The 21,350-nt window shown below is 38.9% G+C and overlaps 2 protein-coding genes across 3 annotated transcripts in view; one reads left to right on the top strand and one right to left on the bottom strand.

Moving 5' to 3' along the window:
• Positions 1-4,598, bottom strand: part of LOC115055219 (GDNF family receptor alpha-1-like) — a 96,330-nt gene extending 91,732 nt beyond the window's left edge. For both annotated transcript variants that reach the window (XM_029520833.1, XM_029520834.1), the window contains exons 1-3: positions 4,203-4,598; positions 3,396-3,701; positions 2,467-2,547 (exon numbers count right to left, since the gene is read on the bottom strand). In XM_029520833.1, the coding sequence (XP_029376693.1) occupies positions 2,467-2,547; positions 3,396-3,701; positions 4,203-4,266 (451 nt within the window). In that variant the 5' untranslated portion in view covers positions 4,267-4,598. The remainder of the gene's footprint in view (positions 1-2,466; positions 2,548-3,395; positions 3,702-4,202) is intronic.
• Positions 4,540-20,276, top strand: LOC115055826 (coiled-coil domain-containing protein 172-like). Its single transcript, XM_029521850.1, has 7 exons — positions 4,540-4,713; positions 12,549-12,665; positions 13,373-13,538; positions 15,210-15,311; positions 15,626-15,728; positions 19,886-19,973; positions 20,241-20,276. Exons 1-7 carry the CDS (start codon positions 4,540-4,542, stop codon positions 20,274-20,276), a joined length of 786 nt encoding a protein of 261 aa, XP_029377710.1.
• The last annotated feature ends 1,074 nt before the right edge of the window (positions 20,277-21,350 follow it).

Below are 21,350 nucleotides of genomic sequence, written 5' to 3'. Positions count from 1 at the left end.
GTATCTGCTCACAGGCATATGTTGACCTTAACAGTGTCAGAGAAGTCAACATAATGATCTGGGGACAGCTGAACTTTTGCTGTTCAGAGGTCCAGCAGGTGGAGATGCAGATTCTGTGGTTTCTAGTTGTTTCCATACCTCTGCATACTTAGCCACCCACAGTGTTGACCTCTGCAGCTCAGTCAGCTGAAATCATGTCCTGTGTTTCCAACACTGACTTCTCCTGTACTTCTGAAACTTCCAGGTCATGTGGTGAACACATACTCAAACTCCCTCATGTATCTGTATATTGCAGTGGTGCTACTGCTATGCTACACGAACAAATGACTACCCTGCTGTTAGAAATGCTCAAAACAACCCAAACCCAAGCTTTTCTGCAGCTAACAGAACTGATGTTTTAGAGACCGGGGACATCTTTGTATATGCATTTCAATAACTTGAACAGAGACCTGAGTTGTTGGTGCTTCATCGTAGATCATGTAAATGAGTTCCACAACCCTCAAATGTATCAACTGTAACCATAATTCTACTCTCTGTGTCATGCTGTAGAGTTTCATTATGGAGTGACAAACTTTACTTCAACCTATCTGACAGCTCCCCTCTGTTTCCTGGCCACATCAAGAATACCACTGAATCACATATTTTGCCATTAGACCATGCTCTTGCCAAGTGAAACATTATACAACAAAGCACCCCCAGTAACCCAGCTTTTCGACATTTTCTGTCATTTCTCAGACACACCACTCAACAATTGCAGCTGTCGTATGAATACCTTTAATTGATAATATGATTCTCTCCTTGTTATACAGTATCAGTCAAAAGTTTGGACACACTTTTTCATGCAAATAAATCAGAAAGTGTGTCCAAACTTTTGACTAGTAGTGTAGATAGCTTCCCATTTGTGAATAGCTATTCAGCTATGATCTGTCTGATGCTTCAGTCACAGTTTGAGAGATTCTGCACTTCTCTGCCTGATTTTTTGTTTTCAGCTTTTTTGAAAAGCTGTGCTTTGAAATAGGGTTCAACACTGAGGATACCACCTCATCAACCCATAGAAAATAATCAAATGATGATAATCAAATTTAAAACTGATTTTTCAGCTTAACAAGAAATGTGAGGGTTTTTTTTCCCATTGTTTGTTTTTCTATAAAATACATTTACATTTTGGATTGCTGGTCAGACCAAACCAATTTTAAGACTTCACCATGGACTGTCAGACATTGTTTTCACCCATTTTGACATTTTATCTGATAAACAATGAATCAAAAGAGGACACACAAAAAAAAACAACCTACATTTTAGTTAAAAACAAGGATAACCATCCCCACACTCCTAACTTTATTTTAATAACTGAATGATGTATAACCTCTCCTGCTATTAAATATGTACACGCAAAGCCAACATAATCAACATAAGGAGGCAAATAAGAGCTGCCTGTCTTCACTACAAGAATGACAGAATTAATCTGTCAGTTCCCTCTCCTGGAGATAGATATAGGATATATAGTGCAATATAGTGTGACATGCTTAGCGTTACTTCCTCTGAAAGTTCTCAACTTGGAGTGACAAGAGGAGAGGGTAAAAATGGTGGATTCTCAAGTGGTGTTTCTGATCATGAAGACAACACACAGTCAAAGACTTTGCTTATCTGTGTTTCACCACCCACAATATGATGTCTCAGTATTGTACAACCTGGTTTAGGACAGATCACCCTATTATGGGATTAAAATAAGAAAGGTAACAGAAGCAAAAGGCCCCATCAAAAGGGGTCAAATATCAGCCTTGTTATTTGAAGATGTGGAGGCAGAGTGTCCGGTTGATTTGACACAGCGCTCTTCACCTGCAGTGTAATAATGACAATGTGACCAGCTGCCTGACTGCACCACATACATAAGTCAGCCTCTTAAATGCCAACAGCAGCCTCAACTATGGGGCCTGAGTATCAAAGCGGCTATGATGAAGGGAATAACACCGCCATCTAGAGGCTTGGGGCAGCATCGCTTCCACACATGAATCTGAACAAATAAAAGGCTTGTCATGCTCCCCCACAAAACTCAGCTCACTCACTCAGTCACTCAAACTCTTTTCAACAAGTGGATTCAAACAGCCACAAGAGGAAAGCTGTTCAAAACCAACCACAAAATGCACCAGAAACACAGAGCCCTCTGTCTACATCCGGAGCATTTATCCACTACTTGATGAGACTTAGAACTATTGCTCCCCATGTAAGGACACTTCCAGCCAGCATGCAGTATTGTTGGGAAAAGAACAGGGGGAGAGAAAGACAAATAGCAGAGAGGATGAGGGAGGATAAATACTTTACATGCAGATAAACTGTGGTGAGAGCACACACGGCTTTGAGTTTAATCGTATCTCAACTGAGAGGTTACCAATGAAACAAACAATCAAACATAATAAACAAAAAAAGATACAAATGGATGGAGTGAAAGCCTCCTTTTGCTCTTACCCATGATGGGAGCTAGGCGGAAAATGTCAGATAGACGACTGTTGACAGGTTCATATGGAGAATCTTCCAAGAAATCATTACCTGTGAGGAAGATAACCACATGTTATAGACATAAGGATAGATGGACAGAGAGCTAGCTAGCTAGCTAGCTAGACAGATGGATAGATAGGTAGATTACAAAGATTCTTTTTTGTTTATCTTCTCTCACCACTCACATTGGTCTGCATGTGACATGGGTTATTTGGGTCAGTCAATATCCATGCTGGCACACAGCCACACGCTTGATTAGGCAGGTTGGTCAACTGTGCTGCACAACTGGAGGTTGACTTGGTGGCGATGGGCTGGATGCAGTTTAGGGACTCGAACACCAACCCCCCCCCACCACACACACACACACACACACCAATGCCAACATCAACACTTTAAAATGGCACTGCCAGCACTGAGGAGCTTTACGCTCCATTACTTTTAAGGGAAGTGATTTAAGAGGTTAAAGGTGCCTCCTTGATGCAGGACCGTGGCTGTAAACCAAGTCACTGGTCAAATTTTAATTTGAAGCGGAGCAATTGCGTGTGGTCTGCATTGGAGTGTTTGTGCTACTTTTTTGAGTTCTTGCGTTTGTGGGGAGAGTCACAATGGCTGGAGGGGGAGGGAGAATGGGTGAGCACTGATGCTGCTCCTCTCAGTAGCCAATAGAATACAGCAGGAGGAGGAGCTGGCATAATTTATTGTCTCACCCCCTCACAGGGCAAACGAGAAAGCCTGTGAGAAATGTCAATTTCAACTTAAATATAGCTGCCCAATGTTCCCTAATTTTAACAGTCCTGTTGAAAAAGACCCCGGGGGACATTGGGGGTCTCCCCTCAAACAAGTCCACTCTACAGAGGTAGACACACGGTTTGGATCTGCCTAAAATCACTTGAACCAACCTTGTAACGCCTGATAGATCCCCCAGTAGATGCGCAGGCAGTTCTTCTCTTTCTTCATGCCCCTTTTACACCGGCAGTTGTAGAGGGGGCTCTGCTTGAGCGCATCCATGGCGCTCCGGCACTCGTCCTTGGCCTCCAAGCCGGCTACCATGCTGAAGTTGGTTTCCTTGCCGCCGGCCGCGCACTGCCTCATGGTGCGGTACTTGGTGCTGCACGCCTGCTCCCGCAGACACTGCTCGCTGGCTCTCACACAGTCCAGCCGGCTGGCCCCGGCACGCAGGTTCTCCTCGGCGTAACACAACACATCTGACAACACAGGTGGATTTTCATTAGAAAGCGTGACAATAAATTAAATAACAACACATGTCTATCTTTCTCTCCTGCTCACTTTGCCCAAACACCCAAATATAGAGCAGTTTCCAGGTTGCGTACAGGGGAAACTATCATAGATGAGCTTTTATTATCGCTCCGATGTAGTTCCGTGCCAGTTTCATTAGACCGATACAAACGTTTAACTTGAATAATAAAAAAAACTTATATAAAAAAAAAAAGAAAGAACGAAAAAGAGATCTTGCTCTCAAGCGCACTATTGTTATCCCTCTTGGCTGACTTTCGGTTTGGATCAGCTTGGACTGTACAGTGGCGTCCGCACGTATACTTCATACACTCATATATACCCGGCGAGCAGCCGTCGCCTCCGCCGGACTCGACCCTTTTATTAAAGCCAGTAAAACACTGTATTCACCCCGGGGAGGAATCAGCATCAAAGGGAAGACGGGCGGTGGTAGTAAAGCAAGTAAAACTTACCTAAAAGAGGCAGCAGGACATACAATACTGCGAGGATCATCGTCTTCCTCTCAATGCGAAACATAAGCCGGTGTTAGAAGAAAAAATGCGACCTAAAAGCAACTTATCAGTAGTTTCATTCCCAGGGTACTTCCACTGTTTGGAGATCCATTGAAAAGACGTAGCAATGTGCGCTCCGCTGTACACACAACAGATCCAGCTTGCCTCATGAGAGATATTATCACCCCCTTCCAAAGTGTCCAGTCCCGACTCTGCACAGTTTTCTCTGACTCTCTCTATGTATATATGTGTATTTATATACAGAAAAAGAGCGCTTGTTTCTCCCCCTCCCGTGTGGATGGCCTTCTTGTCGCCGGGACAAGGCGGAGGATCAGCGGAGGCGAGTGTCCCCCCAACTCCAGCCGCTGGGATGTTTGCGTCTGTGCGTCTGTGCGCACACAGCCAAATGGAGCCACATCGCTGTCTGGCGCATTCAGCAGGAGGAGAGTGCCAGCTTCCCCGCCGCATGAAAGTACAGTAATCTTATCATAAATTTACAAAGTTATAAGCCATTCTTATCGCGGACGACTCGCCCCACTTATGTAACAACAATACTACGACAAAAAGACAGAAAATGATTTGCTCTCAATTCGTTACACTCACTCAACAGGACCGGGGATGTAAATCCGTGAATAACAGTGTGATGGTCATTTTCACGAGTTGCTCAAAAAACTGGATATCTCTTCAGGGTTATTATAGTGTTGCTCTTTTGTTTTTGTTTTTTTCTTATATTTAATCTTCCATCTCACATACTCGGGTTAAGTTGAAAAGAAAAAAAAATATATAATCTCTTTTGTAGTTCATTAAAATACATAAGGCTCGGTCTACATAACCGCAGATGGCATATGGTTGCTATTATAAAATGAAACCAGCACAATTAACCCTGGATGAGTGCGGACTGGGTTTACATTTCAGTATAACTGAGCTGACAGGGAGAGATGGCAAAGAGCATTACTTAAGTGCATTTGTATGACTATGATTAATAATAGCAACATGTGGAGTGGCTTATATGGAGCTTTTTTATGAGTCATCTAAACTTTGGTGACACAATGAGATTGCACATTTCAGATGCACGTTACTCCCATGACTATTCATAACATAATCTCAAGCATGTGCGTGTGGCTCCCCCCAGTTTCCTTTAACGTTAATCCCATTGGAACATGAGATGTATGACTTAAGTGTGAAGAGAATGGCTTGCTGAAGTTTGTTATACTGACACACTCCAACGCTTGAACAAAGTATCCTGATATGGTGCCTGTCAACGAAAGCAGCCTGACAGCGCTGTACTCAAGAAAACCTGCCTTCAGTCCACACAGAGGGACGTGGACATCGTGTCACTGTCGCCATCTGTTGGTGGATTTAAAGATCACTATGAAAAGATTATCACAACCTATAAAATAGTTGATTTAAGATTCAAAATAAATATAAGCATCTCACTTTAAACAACTAAGATTAATCAATATATTGTGAAAGAACATGATTATAATAACAGGGATGATGCATCATTTGATTTATAACTCTGCCTATTGCTCATTGATTACCCATATAGTCTATTCAGAGGCTAATCCACTTGGCTAAAAACATGGGACCAGACTACATCAATGAACCTCTCTCTGCATTAAATGCTGGACTGAATCAATCAAGGATGCTGGCATCCACCACAGTAAGTCAGCCCGTACACACAAACATATGCTGTCGAATGAAGAGAGCAGGTGCAGTCAGAGATAGGATGAAACATGAACTTTAAAAGCCAGAGAATAATCCCTTATTGAAGAGGAAGTTGTTATTAAATTGGTACAGTAAATTAATCCCACAAGGTATATACACATTTAAAAACGTCTTTCAATTTTGCTTAAATAGAAATGCCAAGGGCCAATTTTCACAGCTTATTTTCTGTACAGAGAACATGACTGGAAAAGAGAGAGTGAGAGAGAAAATGGGTACAAATGAGAGACAGATTCAGGAAAGTATTTGTCTGCTTACAATTCGATGACTTAGCTGTTCTAAAGTCTCCAAAGGGAGTATTGCCAGTCAGAAGGGGAGGCTCTGTCTGGTGATTTATGAAAAGCCACAATCAATATGTGATATTAATTTTGAAAATGAATGTCAGAATGATGTAGTCCTCAGGTCATTTAACATCTCATGCTGTAATGTGTTTCATGGCACCAGATCAGAAGTTTTCTCTGTTCTGGTGGTGAAACAACAAAATTGCTCAAAGTCGGGGTAATGTGACAAATGTAGGCAGCATGCCTTTGTGGATTAATGTAAAGCAGGCAGAGAGTGCCGATACTGCACTTAATACAAGTTCAACACGGTGATGAATCAGAGTGCTCTGTAGGTTACTGCAGATGACTAACATTTATGTAAGGCATGAATAAACATAAAATTAACAGCATACAGTTAAGCCAATCAGTCTGACCTGACTGTGGGCCCTGGTGATGGTCTCACTCATATTTAAGGAATGCCCACTCACACGAGTGATTTCACTTGCCAGCTCGTGTTGGGTCACATCGTGAAGCCTGCCTAAAATGGGCTGAGCTGCTCTTTAATTCCATCACTATGTATCCTATCTTCGACTTGGCTCCTCTTTTGGGACACCTTCACCTACCCAGACTCCCATCTCTCCAGAGATCTACACAGGATCCTTCACCCCACTAGTTCCTACCAGCACCACCTGCTTGCTTTACCCTGACCACCCTTCTGTATCTTCTCTGTCCTTTATTCCCCCCTTATATTTACTGATGTGTAGCACTGACCCCCCTGCTACGCAAAGGTCATTTCACTCAATGAAGATCAACAAACCAGCTTCCGGGGGAAGGCTGTTGATCATCTCACACACGCACAGAAATATTGAAATTATTTAGCTGCAAGACTATAACTGCATCAATCTCATACAATGTTGACACTCTGTGGTGCTAAACTACCAGAACAAATGCAGACAAAAAAGTTTAACCAAGTTTAACCACCAGTTTTCTTTAAGGCTGTCAACTAAAGCATGGCTAACAACCAGGCAAAATAACATCAGACTAACTATTAATCGGGGTAACTAACAATCAAGCTAGCTAATGCGTGTCAGCAGAAAACAAACCAGAGCTAGCATGAGCTAGCTCCGTCTAGTGATTTTTTTCCAGTTGCATCTTTAACTAATTGAAAAAATGTGCCTTGGTACCAAAGCTTAACCAGAGCTACACGGTCATATATTATTGGTATTTATTTTCAGTGAGTAAACAAAAACAAACCCACAGTGTCATGAACCGCTGCTCAGAGATGGGCGCTACCCCACTTTTAAGATTCGATACGATTACTTTTTGCATAAAATACTCGATACCAATTAGTAGTAATTTCTCATTGGTGATTTTTTTATTTTTTTATTTTAACCAATCATAACATTAGAACCTTCAAACAAATCACGTCAAATACTGGCCCTATAAAAACTTTATTGTGCACAGTTTAAAATTAAACAAATAATTAACATAAATATTAATTAAATAAAACAAAACACATTTGAGCTTTCTTTGAACTTTTGTTAAGCAGCATTATTTTCAAAACAATCAAATGATCCTGACAGAAATGTAAATCAATACATTTACAATCAATACAATAAATAACAAAAATATGAATGAAATACAGTTGTAGAAAACAGAATAGTGCACATTTGAACTTTTACTTAGTCAAATTAACCGTACCTTGGGTGACCAGCATAATTGGGTCCTGACAGAGGTCTAAGTATAAACTTTTGCACAGAAAGATTGTTTGACTTCTCTTTCTGCTGGTCATTTCTCAGTTTTCTCCGCTCCACCAGAACCTCTCAGAAACGCACGTGCTCCTCGCCGTGTTGTTACTAGCAGGATGTAAACACACAACCTGCGGCTCTTCTGAGAGGTGTACTACGAAGCGAAATTAGTGCCTTAGCGAGCTATGTTGAGCCTAAAGCCAAGATTTCCTGTGTCACGAAGGCGGCTCTCTTTTAAGCGGGCTGTATCACCGGGATAATTTATGCTGCGAACATAACCTGGTCTGGAGAAATTTTTGTTCCGACTTTCAGCTTAAAGTCGGATATAAAAAGCGCCGCCCCTTCACCGATCATGCTCCCTGAACATGGCCCCACCGTTTTTGGAAAATTATATATATTCTCTATGAGCGATACAGATTCTCAGCTGAGAGAATATGTTACATATGTGATCTTTTTGACCATATGTAACTAATGGGACCAAACGAAGCAATGCATTGACAGCAGTAGTTCTTTTTTTAACCCCGACCCCCAACCACCGATCACAGGATGTGTTTTATTATTTATTAAAGTTCTGGAAAAGAAAAGTTTGACATTGTAAGTATACAATGTCAATCATGCTTAACAAAACATTTTAAAGTAGCATTTACTGTACCCTTTTCCCCTTACTACAGTTGCTCGATCTTGAGTTTTAGTTTCTTGATTTCCAGCTCTAGATTCCTTTTATTGAGGGCCCTCACATTGTCTGCTCCAACCTGTGTTCACAGGTCATTGAGGTGTTCATGTAAGAGTACATGACAACGTTGACAGTTACCCCTGTGTGGGGGCCAGCAAAGGTGTGTGCTGGCAACTTGAGCAACACTTATGTGTGTTCTTCAACTGTAAAATAGACTTTTCTCATGTAATCTGCTGGAGCGGGCCCCTCCAGTCTTTCTCCACAAATTTTTCTTCTTGTTTGCTTAAAATAATATGAACACTTAATATGTTACGCAGTGTATCATCCACATTTCACAAAAAGAGGGATAAATGCACAGCAAATACATACCGCTTTGGATTCTATTTTTGTGCTTGGTCCACTGCAGGCACTACAACTAATAGAACATTAATTAGAAAATTGCTTAAACTTTATCACAAAGAAGACAAATCAAATTAATTTCACTTTGATTAGGCCCTAATCTAAGTGATATCCATGTATTCTTCGTTATTAGACAATGTCGGGAGGGGATTAAAGTTATATAATGATATATTATATTATATCGGCTATATTAATTTACACAATCTGAAATTTTTGTCAGGCTTCCTCTCCTGCCTTCTTTGTAGAAACAGTGTTGCTTTTAGCTGTTCTTATCGGTCTGAACTCTTCATAGCGCTCCATTGTCATCATCTGCTCCTCTTGGCTGAAATATGCGGCACGTAGTCGGACAATTTTTCTGCGGAAATGGCGTCAAATGACGCCTAAACGCCCCTCTTTATATGAACGCAAGCAGAGCCTGACGAGACAAATCAAATCAAGTTGATAACCACACTCGTGATACTCGTTATCTCTGGTTGAGGCTTTCGGTTTTGTCGAGCCAGCTCACCCAAAGAAAACCCGGCTCTGTTGAGCTTGCTCCGTAGTATAGCCCTCTGGTCACGTGACTCGTATGGACCAGTTCAATATGCTGCGGGCTGGGGGGCGTTTCGTCACAAAACACTGGAGGAAGTTACCATAAAAATATTTTGGATATACAAATGCGCTTTTATTTCGCACTTAATTATTTTATTAATTAGTGGTCGATACTTTAACGGAGTAGATACCAAAACGAGCGATGTGTGGGTATCGATATATCGATACCGTGGGATCGATCCGCCCATCAAGACTGCCGCTCCGTAGAACCGGGAAGCATGTTAGCGCGGCCGCTAGCTAACTGTTAGTTAACTGTTAAAAAATAAAATCTATGACCTGGATTCAGTGTGACTTTTTAAACCAGCTGTTCACGCCAAATGAGTTTAGACGCACTCTTTCAACAAATCCTTCTGACCGAACAACAACTGACTCAACAGACACATAAATTCAAAGAAGGTATGGTGGCTATTAAATATAGTGTTGCTCACAATAGTCATAATAATAACTCTCAATTTCTGACCCACAGATCAGTTTTCAGAAACTTTGATCTCTTGACACATTTCCTTTTATTTGCTTCTAGGTATAGAACCTTTTATAGAAAGAGAACCAGATATGCTTATTTTACAGTAGTGCATACTTTTTTTTTTTTTATTTTAGTCAAAGTAGCCATCATCAGATGCAATGAGAAGATCAAGAGTGCAAATGAATTGTATAAAAAGACGAGAGAAGAGCTTGATAAAAAGGTGAGGCTACATTTGTTTTGTTTTGTTTTTCTTCACTTGTTGCTAAGTTTGTGAATTATTGATAATTCTATTGACTTTTCAACCAGCTTAAAATACTTTATTTTCGCAAACACATTTTCTATCCATCAGTCTTCTGGGGAGCTAGAGCCAATCCCAGCTCACTCTGGCCGATGTTTGTCAGTCCATCACAGGGCCGACACACAGAGACCAACAACCACTCACACAGACAATTTAGTCACCAGTTAACCCATACATGTCTTTGGACAAACTCTGCACAGAAAGGCTACTACGCCATGATTCAGCAGCACATTTTATCAAATATTATTTAGCAGACTAGTTGTAATTGATGTTGAAGGGTTGTAGTGGATTCCCCTCAATAACAATATGTTTCAAACTAAGTAAGTGTAAATAACCCATAGTTTTTATTGTTGGCTAAATTAATCTACACTATCGGCGATTTAGAATAATCTGATGAACAGCATGGTGCTCAGATATTTTCATTATGGCATATTATTTAGTTTGGCTTTGAATTATATGTTTGCATTAGTGTTCATGTGGGCTCCTTGCATAAGTTGTATTAATTTATATTCAATGGTGTTAGGAGAGAAATATAGGCTATAATCTTACTGACTATCCAATATGACAGCCTTGGAAAGTGACATGAGTTATCATTGCTGTTTTTCTTTTTTTAAACATTATAAATATGTAGCTAACTGTTGTTAAATAAAAATATGTAATCACTTTAACCTGAGCTGTCATATAGGATAAGTCGCATTCACTCATGAAATAAAGAAGTGCATATTGACAAACTGATCTACTTTATGATTTAAAACTTAATGTTTCCCATTTGTTTCATCAACACTGCACGGGATCGATCTCATGTGCCAATGTAAAATCAATGGCTAATTTCCGCCAGATGGCATTAGCGAAACCTTTTAGTATACGTGAGATATGATCCAAGACAGGCTTGCTGACCTTTCAGAAATATTGCTAATTTCCTTCCTTGCTTGTCATGTTGGACATTCAACCAAAAGGGTAAATTAGAAGATCTAATTTAATATACCACCATGTCTGCCTGAGAATCTTTTCTGACTCCTTACAGTGGAATATTGAAACTGTTTACTTCACACACACAGGGTGTGTTTACAGCACAGTGTGTTTACAGCCCCCATGATGTAACGTTTCAGAGTTTATGAAACCTGTCTTAAGATAATTACTGTGTTTAAAAACTTGGACCCTGATTGCACTCCCTGAAAACCTACAGGAGCTCCTCCATTACCATATAAGTAGCAATAAACTAATTTCTGCCTCAACAGCTCAGGTAATGTGAAGAATAAACATATTGGAGTCAGGAAACGTTTCCTTGCAGTCTTTGGTGAAGCCTTTTATTTTATGGTATCAGCAAGAACACGGATGACACAGTTTATGAAAGTTTCCCACAATTGCATAGTCTTGAATATGTGTTAGCATGTACACACACACATGTATGTGTGTGAGGTGTATACATTCACCAAATGGAGCATTCAACATTTGGCACAAAATTCCAAACTCTCCAGTAAATTCATATGTTTACACAACCCATCTGTGTTTGCAAAATTTACAAGGACATCAATAATCGCACATTTCCAGCAATTCTCTATGAATATAATCTCCTTTAGGAATTCCATTTGGACAGTCAGAACTTGCCTAATATCCATGCTTGAGACTTATCCAGGTCAGTGACCTGGCAAAACAGCACACACACAGATTACAGTAATAGACTGAGGCCTGAGGCAACTTTAAAAGAAGAACCTTCACGAATTTATGTCTATTATAATGTCTCAACAACTTGAAACCGAAGTGTGTGTGTGTGTGTGTGGGTGTGTGTATATATATATATATATATATATATATATATATATATATATATATATATATATATATAGAGAGAGAGAGAGAGAGAGAGAGAGAGAGAGAGAGAGGCTTAAAGGGAAAACCCTCATTTCAATCAAGGATAGTCAAACAACAGATAATTTTAGTTCATCACTTTCCAGTAATTGTCAATAACAAGCTGCCTCATACAGTATGCAATTAACAATGATTGTGCCACCTTTCATACTGGAATTTTTACCACTTCTCATATTTTGCTTCTCTGGGATCAGTAACATCTCTATTACATGTAAAATCCAGAATCCTTCTGTCTGTCACACTGTGTGTTTTAACTTCCTCCTCTTCTATTTGTGCTCCAGACACAGCAGTTGTCTGTTATGAGGCTGAAGCATGCTCTAATGAAGAAATGTGAAGGCCAGATGTTGAAGCAAATTGAGGAGCTGCTTTTCCAGAAGAGACGTCTCTGGGAACATCTAGTTGGTTGAAGCCTGAATCAATATTTACGTATTATACAATGTTGGTTATGTGTTATATAGATACACATTACTATAGCAACCATATCAGCATTTATAAGCTTTTTTTAATCCAGGTGCACTATTTTTCTCTCAGTAAATTAATCACTATTTGTTTCATATATGGATTCATCTAGTAGTCTGCTTATATAATATGAAAATTATATATTTTTTGTTCTGATCAACAGTTCAACATCGCCTACTTGAGCTGAAACCAGGATGAGTTTCACCTTTGAGTTTGTTAAATAACGTCAGTTGATTTGACACACACACATAAGTTTAGGTATCCACCACATGTTTTGATATATAAACACAGTTTGATTAAAGGGTTGTCATTCTTGCTAAAACATATTCTTTCGATATTCCCAGACACAAGCAGATATTGAAACGGACCTTTAACAGAAAGCATGCTGTTTTATTTTGAGGCAGACGACCACTGGTTACATTATATTCCCACAGAATCTCATTCACAGCGAGAACCCCCAGTGTGTGGTGGGAAAGGACACAAACCCATGAATAAGTGAATTTATCACGTGGCTCTCTTAGAGCAAGACATTTTCATTTAAAATTGTGTCAGTAATATAAATCACAAATAGCAAAAGTCATTGTGGCATCACAAACTGTAGTTGTATTATTGTTGGAAGCATTTCCCATGATCCTTTTCATACCAGGCCAGGATAAAGAGGGAGTCTAAAGAAGAAGAGGAATGCTTCCTCCAAGAGATCTCAAGGTTCAACAGTGACTTCAGTCTTCGAGGGAACAGAGAAACAGTGTTCATGAGCCAAACACACACAGAGTTTCTGGACCTGGAGAGGGAGGTGGAATCATTATATAAAGGTGATAAAACACTGTTTATTGTACTGTTGTCACAGGAGACAGATGTTAGATAATGCAGATGGGGCACTTATGGCTGATTGCAAAGTTACTATTTAATTTGTGCGGTATTATTGAGTACAGGTAGATAAACAAGTGATGGTAGGAGGTAGATGAATTATAATTATGGGTAAGACCCCTGACATATTGATAGCATATCACTGACACTGCAAAGAAGTAGTCAATATAACCTCAGGAAGGTTAGAATTTATTATATAGCTTATGGCTGTATGGAAGTAAAACTTATATCAGACCTCAGTAATTTGATTCATAATTCAATCAAGTGAGAATGAATATGTATTAAACTTTTGAGTTGTTAAAGGGGGGTTGTACATACTGTACACCAAAGTGGAAGGAACCTAAGGTGGAAGGTTTTAGAAAGAGAACAGTTAACTATTTTTGAAACAAGAACAACAACAAAATAAACTAAATTCATCAATATGAGAAAAATGCATGCAAGGCCAAAAAATTATGAAAAACAGTCTGGCATGAGGAGAAATTTTAATAATAGAGTTGATAAGCTTTTGGAGTTGAGGGTCATGTATATTGATGACAGTCTGACAAGTGTTATCATTTATTATCTTGACTACTTCTCTACTGGAGCAAGAGGCTTCAGCCAGCCCCAGCTGATGTCTAGGTGGAGTGCATATATATACCATTTTTCCCCAGTGTTCACCTCATTTCTCTATTTAGAGTCTTAACAGGAAAGTGAGTCTCTCCATGATTCAACAATGCCACACCACTGGCCCAATGTTGGGAGGACCATCCTGCAAACATTCCACGTTATAGCTTTCCCACTATTTGCAAAAAGATTCTTGAATAACACTCACGTGTAAAGCTAATGTCTGTTTTGCAATGTCTGCAGTTGTATCAAGGTCACGAGAATGGCTTCAAACACTTTCTTTACTTGGGTTATCAAACTTGTTATGAGGTACAACCCAATCTACCACTGCTCCACCTCTTGTTTAATATGTCCACCTAAACTGTTATTTCTGTTCCTAAATTTTTATACATGTTAAATCTGAGAGTTTCTGAAACACAGTTTAACCTTCTATCTAAAGTGAACATTTTAAACTTGTTTTTCTTTGTGCCATCACATACTTCTTCATACTTAGTTTCATTATTTAGTCAAGTAATGCAAAGTCTCTCCACTGAATTCTGTGCAACACACAACCAACCACATTTGGCTAGAAAATTAAGAGTTTTGAGAATACATGACTCATTAAAGTCAAGTAAAGATTGGTGTATTTCAGTTTTGATGATAATTTTAAGGCAATTCTTAATACATTGTTTATTAAATAAATCTTATCTGTTGATTGCATATAAAAAATGTCAGGTGTATTCAGTGTCATCATAGAAGACTATATATTTTCAAGGCCTAGAAGACTTCAAAATTTTATTAAATGTATACTTTTATTTCTAATATTTTTATGCTTTTCTTTAGTTGAGCAAAATTGAGAGTATAGCTCCTATCACCATTGGCAACCCATGTGTTTACACCATTATGAGATTGCATGTACAGTTCTAGTTCATTTCAAAAATGCTTAATGCACACCTTTAGAAAAGCAAAGGTTTTTTTTGCCAGGAAGCCTGAATTCAGTCTCGATACTCAATATTCTTTCCCTCTGCAAGCAGAGATGGAGCTGATGAGCAGTAGCAACAGTCATATGAGTGCCATACAGGAGGAGAAGAGAGCGCTCCAGCTTGAACTACAAGATCTGAATAACAGTAAGATAGGTGAATACCAAATGTTCACCATACTTTTGAAAGTTACTTTTTTATGCATTCTATACACATTACTTTTACAGATTGTTATTAGCATCCTGTCTTTTCCAAGGATAGAACTGTAATTGTTTTCAATCTGGCCAAAATCTGGAAATTCAACCAGGCCAAGGCAGTTGAATACTGAGTCCAGATGCTAATCATAAAGCACTAGTTCCTGGCCCTGTGGTCAGGGTGGACGAGAGGGATGGGGGGAGGGCATCTATAGTATGTGTCTGTCTTTTTTGAGTGAAGTGATTTTGTGTTTTATATATGATTTTGGACCATAGATCTGGATCAGCAGTTGAGTGTGACTAAAGAGTTGACAGAGTCCCTGAAAGAAGAGAGCTTGTTTGTCAGTCAGAAACCCCTCACTGATAACACCTGTTTTAGGTGAGTACCGACAACTGTCTGAATATGGAGACATGCTTATAATTTTAGACAGACAGGAACAGTTTGCAGTGAGAGATTTACCTAGAATTACATTTAGTCACAGAATATAATCCTTATGAGACAAACAATAAAGGGTAAACACTAAATGCTATGGGGAAATAAAAGCAAATAAAACACAAAGGAGGTAAATAGAATAAAAGAAAATGTAAACACAGCAGTGGGTCATTTAGCAGCTCATAAAGTATGTTATTTCTCATAGGCTGCCTTTGAGCTTCCTGATATTTTAAATCGTTCATGTTGAGCAGCTGTGATGTTGCACAAGTTAAGCATGTTGTGTATTGGGAAGGACATCAGACCCTGGCATATAAAAAAACAACCACTATCTTCTCCCTACCAAGGTATTTTTGTAGAATGACTGATAAAAAATAATCTCAGTAATAGCACTAATAGTAGCAGTCATCATGTAGTGACTGATGTTATTTTATGAATGCTTCAACTGAATCATGCCGTGAAGTGCTGAATGGACCAATATGCCCAGCTCCTGTCTGTGCTTGTCTTTCTCTGTGCCTCGTAGCTGGAGTCCAGCTCTCGAAGTGTAAATAACAGAGCATTAAGACCATTTGGCTTAATGAAGGCTTTGCTCTCCAGTGTATTTCACCCAGTGTAAAAAAGAAAGACTAATGTGATTGATGCAGAGAAAATTAATGAGGGACAGACAGCTGCTTATCTAGTGACTTACCAGCAAGTAAATACCATTTGGTTTTATGCAAATCATACATGGTGCTTTATCTGGAGGAAATCTAACTTTTGTGTTGTAAACCCTACAACATACAGAGGAATTTCATTACTAGTGCTCCTTGACATCCACTTCCTGAATCCCTACTGGAGTATGAACCGTATTCTTTTAAAAAAATGTTCCATCTTTCATTCATCTTGTACATCTTATCCGTTTCCAGGCAAAGGCCCCAGGCCTGGGAATCGAACACACAACCTTCTCATGGTGGGGCAACAGCACTAATCAGTATTCCCTTCATTGTTTCTTCTGAAAAGATTATTAGACTGTTAATTATCAAATCTGTCACAAAGCTTTATGGTGAACACTCACACATTCCTTTTCCAATGCAAACTGATTCATAAATATAATCAGAGATTTATTTCAATTCCCTACTGCTTGGTTTAATGTCAAGATGGTGATTAAGATTGAAAACAATCACTGGCAGGACAAGCATTTTTAGCTCCATATACATGATCATTCACATCACTGAGCATGTGCAAGTCAGTGTAAACATGAGGCAGATTGTCCAAATACTCCAAGAAAGAAACAGCAAAGACAGTTGTAGCAATAACATCCAGAACTTCACTGCACAACAACAAGCAACGGCTAGCAAGATGGCTAGCAAGACAGCCAATCAGGAACTGACTGGGTTTGTCAAATTTTCCAAGCACATCCCCAGAGTTTTCAAAGTAAAACAGGGCCAGCAGCGTTTTTTCAAGACTGAAAACTCTGTAGTAATGTGGGCCGGTGGTGAAAATGCAGCAAGAGAGATGCATTTTTCAGTAGAATATGAATTGAGGCGCTCCTCTATTAATACATTATGATGGTGGTCAAGCTCTGACCTGCCTAGTTTCTCCACAAAGGGGCTTCCTTTATCTAATTAAAGACTGGAAATCAATAGAGTTCCAGGAAGGAACAGTCATTGTTATTGCAGATGCCACCACTTTGGATAATGCCTTCTCTACGATACTAGGGTTGTGAAGTGATTAACAATGCCCTGCCAAAACTATCTAGATGATAATGTCCAGACAGTAAGAATTTGAATCAAAATTTAACAAATATGTATTGTAACCCTTTCTAAATCATTTTGTGTTTTCACTATGCCAGTTGTGAGGACAGCGTACAAAGTAGGCAACTATTGTTTTCATTGTAACAGCTGTATGGCTTGCTCATCTTTATTCATCCTCTCTGTTCATGATCTGCTCTTGCCTTTTTACTCCCCTCTGTCCCTCCTCCTCCATCTCACAGCCTTGCCGTAAATCATTCAAGTGGGTAGTATGTCCTGTTCATCCGTCAGCCTCATTAAACATACTGGCTTTGGAGGAGAGACCCCCCCCCTCCTTTCTGAACTGAAGCCATTCATCCGCCACAGCGACTCTTTAAAGCCCACATTAAAACTCTCTCGATTGTTGGAATTGAATGCTTGTCAGTCTGAATGAGTGCTACAGTCATTTTAAAAGTATTCATTGTGCAGAACAGGCTGCCTGCACTGGCCGCCAACCTGTCACACTGGAAAGATATCAGAAATATTCAGTTGATCTGCTGATGGACTGATCATTTAAGAGTTTTATTTTTTGATGTGTAGGGTTTTCTTCACTGATGTATCACTGCTACACTATTTGTGAAGGCTCATTTAAGGATGCTGTGGCAGTGCAGAAATGTAATAAAAAGCTACAGAGACCACTGGGATTAAAAATGCCAAACCGCTTTGCTTGCTTGCTACTGGAGGCATCACTCTTCTTCTCTTACTACTCTCACCTTAAAAAATATGGTTTGTGAGTTTTCGCAGGGAAGTGTAAAGTTTCATACACTTGCTGTTGGTTTTTCAGACCGTGAAAATGCAATTTGAGTTTGGTTGTTTTATTGTTTCATTAATTTCCAATAGAAGAAAAAAGAATAGTGTGGGCCAAGTCCAATGATTTTTCTAAGGGCAAACTGAACTGCTATTTCAGTTTCAGATAATACATCTGCTTCTTCCAAGGGTATTGCAGTATAATTTCCTTATTTATGAAACACTGCTTGAACTGATCCAAGTGCATTTTTTAAGTTGAGACTGTTACAGAGGAACTGACTGAATCTCAAGACTGTTTGCTGTTTAAACTTTCTAACACAACAAAGCCTTAATCCAGATGCCACAGCAGTTTCATGTATTTTAAACTAATTTTTTGTCATGTTGCACATCAGTTGTAACCACACTAAAGGTTAAGCCCAGACTGTTGAAGCTGTCTTGTGACCATTCTCAGTTTGTGCGCATTGTTATTTTTATCAGTTCTTCCCTCTAACATCCCTTGTTCCTTTTTTTGTTGCAACATACATAAAACTGACCAACAGCCATTGAGATTTTCTCTGGCTGGTTGCCTGCAATGAGTGAAAAAATTCTAGACTTGCCTTACTGCTATCAGTTCAATGTATCTTCAATTTGTCCCTTGGGACCTCCCATATATCTTCAACCTCAAGCCCATAGGGACAGCATTACCAAATACACAGTAATAGACATTGCTGGCTATTTATCTCCTTTATTTCTAAATTCAACACAGGTTGGTTTTCTCAACCCTCTGATGTAACACATAAGGGTTTCTCCTGACCATGAAAGGTGTGCTGGACCAAAGTTGTACTTACGATAAGAGCAATTGCTTGGTTAGGGTTTGCAGAAATTGGTACAAAGTACTTTCTCAATAATAGATGGCCATCATGGTTAGAATAATGGCAGCATGGTTAACTTGAACAGTTAAACAAACCCAAAATAAACTTGTACTTTCACATGGAAATCAAATACTTATAGCCTGTGCCATGTTCCTGTGTTTTGTTGACCTGTACATCCACACCATCCTCCGTCTGATGTGGACTTTGTCAATCCTTAAATTATGTCACTGCACTTTTCCCTGTCATCATTAATATGACCATTGGATATCTCACAGCAGCAAAACCTAACAATTACTGGTTTAATCTTAATTAATTTTAATTACAGGATTAATCTCCAGTTTTAGCTGCTAGTTTGGCCACTGTTGAAACGCAAAATTTCTCAACTCAGCTATTTGCCTGAACGTGACTATTTCCAGTGAAACTCATCTGAATTAATGAAATTAGTCGTTAGTGGATGTGGATGTGGTGTGTGCAAGCTTGAATACCAATGCTGAAAATAGGATTTAGTCTCATCCTCATCAAGTAATGTAAGTTTTGTTGTTTTTTCTCTGTGATATAACACATTAATCACAATTGAAAAGAAAAATACTTAATTTTCTCAAGTTAGGAAGAGCATCAAAAGATTTCTATTCAGTATATATAAGTGAAAATGCTGAAACTCCTCTTCACAAATATCTATTTAATTAGTTTTCATCCATTATATTTTTAGTAACTGACATTGATTTTATTTGTTTACCAGATTGAGGCAGGAGCTGAAGATGCTTAAAATGGGCGAGCTGGAACTTCTGCAGGAGGCACTCAGCTCAGAAATACAGTCCCTGCAGTCAGTAAGTTGCTGTGTTTTGAGCAAGGCTTTTGTGCAGGCTAATAAAAACTCTTTCAGATAGGACACTGTCATTTATATTTTTACAGAATCAGACTGGATTATATGCAGCTCATACCAGGACAGGAAAATTATGTATTCCAAAAAGAACTAAGGTGTATCACATAGGTCGTCATTTTTGAAATGTTGCCAGGAAGTACAAAACCCTTTCATATTTCTGCAGTTGGTTCTATGTATGCCTTTGTACAGTTTATCTTTTTATTATTTGCAGATACTGGAGAACAGCCAAGGGAATGAGCAGCATTAGGTTTGGCACAATGACAGTACAGGAAGGTTACCCAACTCCACGCATAGTCTTGTCTGTTTAAAGATAAAAACAAACAGTGAAAGACAGGAAGGAAGAAACAGCAAGATAGTAAACTGGATCTGCTGTGACAATGTGAATCCACCAATTTCATGTTAATGTTCAGATAGTTTGTGCGTTCATTTTTTCTTCAGTTTATATAGTTTGACCCCAGACTGTGTACCCACAAATGTAATTTTTAATTAGAAGCGGTCAAACAAAATGCAGAGATGCAGTATTGAAATCAAAATAAAATGTTTTTGATTTTCTTTTAATCCTCTTAAAAACACATTGTTCGGGTTAAGAAGAGGCTTTAATGGCAAATATTGCTTTTTGTACATTATTTATTCACAACCAACACCAATATGTCTAATATGTTTATCTGCTTAGCAGTGGTGGAATAGCTGGGCAGTGTTTGAAAAATGATTTTATACTGCCGTCTAGTGTACAAAAAGCAACATTGCTACAACTGGTGTTGCGTTCCATATTGAAACGGCATTTAAAGGTACCATACCAGTCAAAAGATTGGACGCCTTTTGACTGGTACTGTATTTAACTATTGACAAACATCTGCTTTATTTTTAATTCATTGTTTAAAAATAGATTAGATAGATATTAAAATAGATTTTTATTTTCTGATGACTGTACTTTGTGGGAAATCTCCTTTGCAGAAGTTAATGCTAGATAGTCAAAGGTATTTTGATGCAAAAAGGCTTTATACTTAGTAATTCTTCTGCACATCATTCAAAAACAATGGGCAATAAAGGAGTTTGATATTTACTCCTCTTCAGCTGCAACAGGACTCAGTCCCATATTGATGTTGATCATAATCCTGGTGCATATTTCTGGACAGCATGGTCTAATTTTCATATATATATATATATATATATTTCATATCATATCAATGTATGCTTAACACAATTTATCAGGAAAGAAGGATATTCACATAGTTTGTCAGAATTTCAATACAAGGGTACAATCGATGAGATTTTAAAGTGGGTTCTCATGTTCTCAGATTGTAAAAGCAGACTTTCTCTA

Source organism: Echeneis naucrates, chromosome 15 (assembly GCF_900963305.1).
Source record: "Echeneis naucrates chromosome 15, fEcheNa1.1, whole genome shotgun sequence".
Lineage (NCBI taxonomy): Eukaryota > Metazoa > Chordata > Actinopteri > Carangiformes > Echeneidae > Echeneis > Echeneis naucrates.
The sequence above is the reverse complement of the archived record's forward strand: the minus strand, read 5'-3'. Positions and strand labels throughout refer to the sequence as shown.

Coding starts and splice junctions, on each gene's coding strand:
- LOC115055826 (XM_029521850.1), top strand. CDS start 4,540: ATGGCCTTCTTGTCGCCGGGACAAGGCGGAGGATCAGCGGAGGCGAGT. Junction 13,539..15,209: donor GGTGGAATCATTATATAAAG/GTGATAAAACAC, acceptor CTCTGCAAGCAG/AGATGGAGCTGATGAGCAGT. Junction 15,312..15,625: donor TCTGAATAACAGTAAGATAG/GTGAATACCAAA, acceptor TTTGGACCATAG/ATCTGGATCAGCAGTTGAGT.